The 10309-nt window shown below is 46.6% G+C and overlaps 1 protein-coding gene across 1 annotated transcript; it reads right to left on the reverse strand.

Moving 5' to 3' along the window:
- Positions 1 to 3496: 3496 nt before the first annotated feature.
- On the reverse strand, positions 3497 to 7008 carry LOC134353197 (neuromedin-U receptor 2-like). The gene is made up of 2 exons (XM_063061216.1): positions 6939 to 7008; positions 3497 to 4398 (listed from the first exon to the last, which is right to left on the reverse strand). The coding sequence occupies exons 1-2, from the start codon at positions 7006 to 7008 to the stop codon at positions 3497 to 3499; spliced, it is 972 nt and encodes a 323-aa protein (XP_062917286.1).
- Between the last annotated feature and the right edge of the window lie 3301 nt (positions 7009 to 10309).

Below are 10309 nucleotides of genomic sequence, written 5' to 3' on the forward strand. Positions count from 1 at the left end.
GGGGTATGGAGGGATATGGTCCGTGCACAGGTCAGTAGGACTAGGCAGAAAATGGTTCGGCACAGCCAAGAAGGGCCAAAAGGCCTGTTTCTGTGCTGTAGTTTCTATGGTTTCTATGAAGGCACCAGATGGATGCTTGGAATTTACTTCCCCGAAAGCAATTCAGGATATGAATAGTTAAACCACATTTGAACAGGTGTTTGGATGGCGTTGCAGGCATAGGGGCTAAAAAGCCTGCTAAGACATTTTCCACGGGCACAGATACAGTGTACAAACTGGGGCATCATTGTAAATCTTCACAACTCAGTAAAATCGCAGGTCACTATAGCAAAGCTACGTTCTGTCGGGTCTTCCTTTCACATACACGTCTTCATCTACTAATCAAATTCTGCATTTCACTCTGTTCCCTCCTACCTGCGTCACAAGTAAGCGCATTATTCAATCACCCTGTACTGTACGATACCTCAAATTTATTCTCCTTCACCAAAATAACAATATGAAGCCCTATCACGCCATGAGTTCCTCCTCTTTTCTCCACTTGTTGAAGTAAAAGCCAATCCATCTGGACCAATCTTTCAAATTACACTCTTTATCAATTTACTGTCATCACCTCTCTGGAGCCCCGACATTGAATCGGAAAATTCACACTTCCTGATTTACCGGATCCATATTTTGCCTATGTATCTGTTCTCACGCTGTTTTCGAAACACCCCACGTCCTGGGGAAATGCAATTTTGTGTCAGATTTTGTTTGAAACTGTTCACAGAAGTGCCCCCTGTGTTCATAGATAGCGGGGAGGATTGTGCCGTGATGGAAATGACTCAGTCTACAGCCCTCTGCGGCCTCTCGCAATCCTGGGAATTGAAGTGTCCATACCCGGCTGTGACACAACAATTCGGAAAGTTTTTCACCGTACATCTATAGAAACTCGGAGACAAACCAAATCTCTTCAAACTCCTAACGAAATAGAAATTACTTCCACTATATTTGGGTGTTTACCATCAGAATGGAAAAAGAGGAGGAAAACGGAGAAAATGCTGCAGGAACACAGCAGGGTAAGCTGCATCTATGGGGAGAGAGAAAACAGTCGACATTTCAGGCCGAGAAACTTCATAAGGATTGAAGGACCCTTCCCAGTCCCGATGAAGGGTCTCGGCGTGAAACGTCGAATGTTTACTCCTTTCCTTAAATGCTGCCTGACCTGCTGAGTTTCTCCAGCACTTTGCGTGTGTTGCTTTGGATTTCCAACATCTGCAGACTTGCTTGTGCTTAACAAAAGACGATCTATTATGTATCAAACCACTGAAGATTAAAATTTTTAAAGCAGTAAATAATGTTAAAATGTACTGAAACAAATTAAATATTCAATTAAAATGGCGGAAGTAAACAGTAGCTATGATACAGGAGTAATAACACAAATCTGCATTTGACAGAAAGCGACGATACCAGTATACACAGCAGTGAAGGAATATTTCAAAACATTTGCAGGTGGGTAATAAAGACCAAGGCTTTACCAGGAATGCCGATGACTGCAATGACGATATAGGAAATGAGCAACCCCATGATTCTTGGAGTTGCATGCATTGCTATTGAAAGCTTTGCCATAAAACCATCAATTCCATTATCTAAATAATTGGCAAACTATGGGAAAGGCAGCGGTCCCAATTTTGAACCCTGAGGAACACCACTAGTCACTGGTATACAACCAGGAAAGGCCCCTTCTATTTCCACTCGCTGCCTCCTACCTGTCAGCCATTCCACTATCCATGCCAGTAGCTTTCCTGTAACGCCATAGGATTTTATCTTGTTCGGCAGCCTCATGTGTGGCATCTTATCGAAAGCCTTCTAAAAATCCAAGTAAATAACATCCACTGTCTCTCTTTTGTCCAACCTGCTTGTTACTTCCTCGAATAACACTTACACATTCGTCAGGCAAGATTTCCCTGTACAGAAACCATGCTGACTTTGACTTATTTTGTCATTAGTCTCGAAGTACCTCGAAACCTCGTCCTTAATAATAAACTCCAACACTTTCTCAACCACTGAGGTTAGGCTAACTGGCCTATAATTTCTTTTCTGTTGCCTTCCTTGTAAACACACCGCCCAGAAGAAGGCAATGGCAAACCATCTCTGCAGAACAGTTTGCTCAGAACAATCATAGGTCACAGAAATACCCCGATATGATACGACACGGCGCATAATGATGACGATTATATGTAATGTGCCTATGATGCTACTGTAACTATGTTTTTCATTGCACCTGGGCATACATGTAAACTTAGGATTTAAGATTGTTTAATGACATTTCTCGTACAGAATTGTAAAAGAGAACGAAATATTTGTTATTCCGAATCTGATGCAGTATAAAAAGAACATACGAGATAAAGATCGCAATGAGAAAACACCCAATACATATATTGTAAATATACACGATAGCTTATAAACATAGATTGATTGTATGTGCATAGCGTGACGCAAGTTACTGGAGTAACTTCAGCATTGTCAGGCCCAAACCCGGCTGCGAAAGGAAGAAGGTCGGTCCTGGGGCTAGCAAACCTTCCTCGTAAAAACTCAGAACTACAGGAGCACCAACAGAATCTCCAAAGGCTTCATCTCTGGGAGAGGAAGGATCCACCAAGAAGATGGGCTACACCTGTAAACAAGGTGAAAGAGTGGCCGGGGACTGAGGACTCTGGCGAGCTAGCGTCGGCAGCCTATGCCCAGTAGGGTTGATGGGTTAAGAAGAAGAAGAGGTGTGTGTGCGTGCGCGCGTCCATCGCGAGCGATGAGGATCATTAACGTCCCTGGTTTGGATGTCGTGACTTGGAAGTGAGTTTTGTTAAAGTGAGGGAGAGTTGTGTAGGTCGTCAACCTCACTCTCTCGTCCAGCGGCAAAACGAGAGTCAAGACGACTGGAGATAGGTCAGGGTGCAGCGGATGGCCAGAGCGATCTACCTGTCTTGCCGTGCTCATCGCGTTCCACAACGCGTGCTGGGAAACGCCTTCCCGCCCGTTGAACCAGCTGATGGTTTCCTTCACGGAGTCCGCCATATCCTGTCTACACATGCTTTGGGTAGGCAAGCCCGAGGTCACCGAGGGTTTAACAAAATACCCGACGGCTGCTCTCACCTGGATGGGGCAGCCTGTCGAGGCCGTTGCCCGGGGAAAGCCGCGCGGCATGCGAGCAGCTTACTTGGAGACACAGGTGACTGCTGTGTGCCAGGTGAGGATCAAAGGTGGAGGACCAACCTCGGATGGTACGACAAGTCCTCAACTGAAGAGGTACAGGAGTAGGCGAGCTGAGTCTGACAGGAACTTACAAAGTAGTGGTGGTGGGTGGTGCGGTGGGGAGGTGTTGGTCAGCCTTTCAGTACTTACGCTTATGACAATAAACTCGGCTTTGACTTTGATTTTGACTTTATAACTGAGCAGAGGACATGGTAGAAACGAAGGCAACGGTGGTTTGCAACGATAACTGTTCTCCAAGAAGAAGGGTTCATTTTACAAATTTATTAATAAGAGTCAGTGGATATTTGACCCCTAGTTTTATCTCGTCTCTGATCTTCCTCTGTGTCCCGGCATAAATAAATGGGTTCACGCAGGAACTCAGGAACTGCCGCATGTACCCGCTCTCTTCCAGCAGAAATGCTATATCATTGAAATTGGAACCTGTAAAGTAAGTGACGCTGGCAATACGAATATACAGGACCGATATGAGCACCAGTATCCACAAAACGATGAAGATACCCGAGATACTTAGGAGCAGGACGATAGACTTCCTCCGGTTGTCCGTCTCCGGGTCTCTCTGACTCTCACTGTTCCCGCCGCCCTGGAGTCTCCTGCGGGTTTTAATGGCCCTCACAATGTGTCTGATGGTGAGGAAGTTGAACAGCAAAATTAAAACGATTGGCAAACAAGGGGTTAAAATGACATCAATCCAGTCGTAGGCTATCCAGCCAGGCGAGGTATAAAATGCTGGCCTAACTTTGCACGTTGTGGGCTCGTTGCTGTGTGGAGGTGCAAATATAAAACCCCAAAATGTGTTCTTGAAACAGCTGATGGCACTAACGGTTCCGATCACTACAGCCGCCGTTCGCTCCGTGCAATATTTCGCTTTGAAGTGTTGGCAGCAAATGGCCACAAAGCGATCAAAAGTGAACATGACCATCACCCAGACGGAGCAGTCTTTCACAGCGAAAGCTCCCGCGACGTTCACGTTGCAGGCCGGAGAGAAGTTCAGGAAACTGGACGGTAAAGTCATGGAAACAACCCGGTTTAAAATGACGCCGGTGATAATGACCAGGAGATCCGTCATCGCCATCGACAGCAGGTAGACAGTGGTACACCCGGAGAGACCGCATCGTCTGCGGAGCATCACCGCAATCACGGTCAAGTTAGCTGCAACAGAGGAAGGGTATCAGTGATTTAGCGTGGCAGTCATTGTGAGTCGTGAGTGTGTGATGTGAGAATATGTGTGTGCATGTTAATTGAATTGATTTTATCACTTACATCCTTCACATACATGAGGAGTAAAAATCTTTACGTCTCCCGTCTAAATGTGCAAACTTCAATTTATAGTAATTTGTAATAAATAGCATGTACAACAGGACAGTCAATACCGTATAGCATAGAAATAGAATTATATCAGCGTGAATTAATCAGTCTGATGGCCTGGCGGAAGAAGCTGTCCCACAGCTTTTTGATCTTGGCTTTTATGCTACGGTACCGTTTCCTGGAAAAGTTTGTGGTTGGGGTGACCTATCCTTGTAAATGTCCAGAGTCATAGGAAGTTCACAACTGCAGATGCACTGGGCTATCCGCACCACTCTCTGCAGAGTCCTGCGATTGAGGGAAGTACAGTTCCCATACCAGGCAGTGATGCAGCCAGTCAGGACGCTCTCAATTGTGCCCCTGTAGAAAGTCCTTAGGATTTGAGGACACATACTAAACTTCTTCAACCGTCTGAGATGAAAAAGGCGCTGTTTTGCCTTTTTCAACACACAGCCGGAATATACAGACCATGTAGTGTAAGTGGTGTAAGGGGTGTCAGGGAGGGGTAGCACATCTGATAGGGGAACATGTCGCGTCCTTTTCAAGGCAGTTAGTCCTCCTTTGGTCCCCACCTGGCACTCAGCTCTCACCTGTGGCTCCCCCGTAACTGTTTGCATGCGACAGCGGCCACACCCCGGGCAGCGGCTTCGACAAGCCGGCTAAACCAGGTGAGGGTAACCGACGGGTCTCAAACCCTCGGTGAAATAGGGAGTTGTCTATCCCAACATGTGAAGACAGACTCCGGCGGATTGAGCGGACGAGACCAACGGAAGGTCCAACGGTCAAGAAGGCGGTCTCTGCAAGCGTCGTGGATCGCGTAGAGCAGGACAAGACACAGAAGATGTCCTGGTCATCCACTGCGCCTAGTCCCATCTCCAGCCGTCTCGACTCTGTCTTGCCACTGGATCCAGATGGGAATTGAGAAGAGAAAGTGAGACTGACGCTGCGCAACTCTCCCTCACTTAAATCCAAATCACGCGCTAGTCTCGACACCATCATAATGGTGTCGAGGTCCTGATCGACGTTAACGATGAACGAACAACAACAGACCATGTGATGTTCTCGGTAAACAACAGGAATTCTGCAGATGCTGGAAATTCAAGCAACACACATAAAAGTTGCTGGTGAACGCAGCAGGCCAGGCAGCATCTGTAGGAAAAGGTGCAGTCGACGTTTCAGGCCGAGACCCTTCATCGGGACTGGGACGGGTCCTTCAGTCCTTATGGAGTTTCTCGGCCTGAAATGTCGACTGTTTTCTCTCTCCCCATAGATGCAGCTTACCCTGCTGTGTTCCTGCAGCATTTTCTCCGTTTTCCTCCTCTCTTTTCATTCCGATGGTAAACACTCAACTGTAGTGTAAGTGATTTCTACTTCGTTAAGAGTTTGAGGAGATTTGGTTTGTCTCCGAGTTTCTATAGATGTACGGTGCACAACTTTCCGAATTGTTGCATCACAGCCGGGTATGGACACTTCAATTCCCAGGATTGCGAGAGGCCGCAGAGGGCTGTAGACTGAGCCAGTTCCATCACGGCACAATCCTCCCCGCTATCTATGAACACAGGGGGCACTTCTGTGAACAGTTTCAAAGTCAACCTGACAAAAAAATTGCATGCAACATACATCAAAGTTGCTGGTGAACGCAGCAGGCCAACCAGGACGTGGGGTGTTTCGAAAACAGCGTGAGAACAGATACATAAGGAAAATGTGGATCCGGTAAGTCAGGAAGTGTGGAGGTAGGTATTTAAACGGCAGATTTTCTGGTTCACTATCGGTTGTCCAGAGAGGTGATGACATCTATAGAAACTGGGAGATAAACCAAATCTCCTCCAACTCTTAACGAAATAGAAATCACTTCCACTACAGTTGGGTGTTTACCATCAGAATGGAAAAAGAGGAGGAAAACGGAGAAAATGCTGCAGGAACACAGCAGGGTAAGCTGCATCTATGGGGAGAGAGAAAACAGTCGACATTTCAGGCCGAGAAACTCCATAAGGACTGAAGGACCCTTCCCAGTCCCGATGAAGGGTCTCGGCGTGAAACGTCGAATGTTTACTCTTTTCTTTAGGCGCTGCCTGACATGCTGAGTTCCTCCAGCACTTTGCGTGTGTTGCTTTGGATTTCCAGTATCTGCAGACTTGCTTGTGTTTAACAAAAACGTATTACGTATCAGACTACTGAAGATTAGAAACTGTAAAGCAGTAAGTTACGTTAAAATGCACGAAAATAAACTAAATATTCAGTAAAAATGACGCAACTAAACAGTAGCAAAGATACAGGAATAATAACACAAATCTGCACTTGACAGAAAGCGACAATACCAGGATTCACAGCGGTGAAGGAACATTTCAAAACATTTTGCAGGTAGGTAACAAAGACCAAGGCTTTACCAGGAATGCCGATGACTGCAATGACGATATAGGAAATGGCCAACCCCAAGATTTTTGGAGCTGCATGCATTGCTATTGGAAGCTTTAAGTATACAGTAGACTGCATTCACTATCTGTTGTATATATACGCAACACCAGTCACCAGGGAGGACATTAAAAACGCTTCTTTGCTTTTTATGATAATCTTATTAATTGAAACACACAATTTAAAATAGCTGATCCTAAAAACTTGTTCTGATAAATCATTGCCTAAAATTAGACCGACGGATTTATTTCGTTTGGAGTTTGGGGAGATTTGGTCAACCTCCGAGGACTCTTGCGGAGTTATACTAACAGGGCCATGAAAAAGTACAGCCTAGAAATAGGCAGTTCGGTTCATCTAGCCTGTGTCGAACTATTTAAGCCGCCTACTCTCGTCGACCCGCACCGGGATCATAGCCCTCCATATCCCTACCATCCATGTACCCATCCAAAATTCTCTTCAAAGTTTAAATCGTTTTGGATCTGGCTCGGTCTGGCCGGGCAATGGGTCTGAGGAGGGGGAGATGGAATCTGCCATGACTGAATGGCGGAGCAGACTCGACGGGCCAAATGGCCTAACTCTGCTCCTCTGTTTTGTTGTATTGTGGCCTTAAATCGAGTTTGTGCTGGCAGCGCCTTCCTCAATCTTATCCCACTGACTGAAGACGTTATCCTTCATGTTGCCCTGAATTTTTCACCTTTCACACTTAACCCACGGCCTCTGGTTGTAGGCCCACCCAACCTCCGTGGGAAAAAAAGCCTGCTTTTATTTAACTTATCAATACAGCTCACAATTGTGTATACCTCTATCGAATCTCCTCTCAATCCTCTGCATTCCAAGGAAGAATTCCTTAGAATATCTTCCCTTAAAGCCCAGGCCTTCCAACTCCGGCAACATCCTTGTAAATAGATGCGCGGCGGAGAGCATTCTGAATATTTGCATCCCAGGCTGTATGGAGGCTCCAGTTTACAGGATTGCAAGAGAATGCAGGGGGTTGTAGACTGAGCCCATTGCATCATCGCACAAACCTCTCCACCATCAAAGACTTCTACAGGTGGCGGTACCATTCATCACGACTGACACTCCACCATTCGGACCATGAGGAGGTATTGGAGACTGAAGACCCACATCCAATATTTTACAAACAGCCTCTTGCACCCCTGCTGTCAGATTTCTATACAGTCACTGTACGATATCTCGCATTTCCTATTCTTAATGTCTTCGCACTGTACAGCTGCCACAAAACGACAAATGCTACGTCATATATGTCGCCGATAATGAACCTGATGGTGACGTAGCGCAGCTCTCACTGCACGCAGGCACCAGCGCGTCATCAGAGCACTCGTCAGAGAGACGCACGCAAACCTTGACTCGTCACTCAGCTGTCGTTCCGCTCTATATTCTCATACTGGGCCCTAAACCGAGCTGATGGGCTCCGGTTGGCTTTATGGTGCCATTCCCGCCACACAAGGCAGAATATTCCATTTCTTTAGTAATGGCTACATGTAAATGTGCATGTGTTTGTGAATACGGTATTTAATAAAGGTATTTCTGTTTATTTTGTAATATGATTGCAACTGCATTGTGGGGTGCATCGTCTTCTAATACATGTGCAGTCTTAAGGTACCTTTGTTGGTAATTAAAGATGCTTTGCCCCAGTTCCTAAAAAAGGCAGGTCATCGCTCTCAGTAAGAGAGAGGGGTAGGGGCTGCCGGGAGTTTATACTGGAGGAAAATCGTACAGAGCTCTCATTGTATTTTTTAGTGACAGATATCTTTTTGCAAATATTGGCAGTTTTCTTCTTACTATTCTTGCCAGTTTATGTAAGTTTGATTTTCGAAACACCTGATGAATACCCTTGTGCTAAGCGACTCCGGCCATTTTTTTTTCCTTCGGTCACAACCCACGTATGTAACACAGAGTCATAGAAAATGTAACTGCAGGCAGTGTAACGATCAGTGAACTTCTCCACCTGTCGTCATGATGAACATGTCTGAGACCTCAGCGATAGCTCTCTAACAGGCACCCCAAAGACAGTGGTGTCATCTACAAACTCATTCGGTTTTACAGATGGACCTCTGGAGACGCAGTCACTGGTGAACAGAGAAAATAGGATAGAGCAGAGAACACTCCTGTGACGCACCAGTTCTGATTGCGAGGAATGTGGAGATTCCTGGTAAAGCTTTGTTCTTTATTATCTATCTGCAAAATAATTTTGAATATTACTTCACTGCTGTGATGACTGGTATTATTTCTCTCTGTCAAATGCAGAATTTTGCTGTTACTCCAGTATCATTGCTTCTGTTTAGCTGCTTCATTTTAACTAAATATTTAATTTATTTTATTCCATTTTATCATAATTAGTGGTAGAATTATTTCTTTACAATTTCCAATCTTCAGGGGTACTGATATATAATATATTGTGGCGACCCACCTTCTAGCGCCCTCGAACCGGCTCACGAAACGGCGCACGCCGGCAGAGAGGTCGGCCCCAAAAAGGGCGCCAGACCATCTTCACCAGCAGGGGGAAAATCCCGCGCGCGGGAGGGGTCTGTGAAGATGCATTCCCCACAGCAGTCCCGCCCGAGGAGGGTGGGAACGGGAAGGCGTTAAAGGAGGCCGCGAAGTTTGAATAAATCTCTTTTATCGCAACTCCAACTCACCGACTACGTGTCGTTATTCTAGCGCTGTGTGTAGCGCAGCGCTACATTTGGTGACCCCGACAGCCCAAACGATATTTGGACCAGAGATGACCGACTCCGCATCTGTTCACGCAGTTTCGTTACAACTGCCAAGCTTCTGGACGCTGCGAATCCGCTTATGGTTCGAACAAGCAGAAGCACAATTCCACATTCGGCAGATAACCTCGGAGTCCACTCGTTACTACTGCGTGGTGAGCTCCCGCGACCAGGAGGCAGCTGCACAAGTTGAGGAGTTTATACAGTCGCCCCCGGAGGACGGCAAAAACACAGCATTCAAAGCCCTGCTCATAAGGACTTTCGGACTCTCGCGGCGCGAAGGAGCACGCCGCTTAATGCACCTGGATGGTTTGGGAGACAGGCTGCCGTCGGCATTAATGAACGAAATGCTGGCCCTGGCTGATGGACACAAACCCCGCCTCATGTTGGAGCAGGCTTTCCTAGAGCAACTGCCCGAGGACATATGCCTGCTGCTGGCCGACACAGATTTCAGCGACCCCCGGGAGGTGGCGGCCCGAGCAGGTGTGTTGTGGAATGCCAAGAAGGAGAGAGGGGCATCCGTCGCACAGATCACCAAGCCGCGTGCCCAACGACAGACCAGACCAGGCCCGGCAGCAGAGCCCAACGAACAATGGTGCTTCTACCACCAG

Source organism: Mobula hypostoma, chromosome 10, assembly GCF_963921235.1.
Source record: "Mobula hypostoma chromosome 10, sMobHyp1.1, whole genome shotgun sequence".
NCBI lineage: Eukaryota > Metazoa > Chordata > Chondrichthyes > Myliobatiformes > Myliobatidae > Mobula > Mobula hypostoma.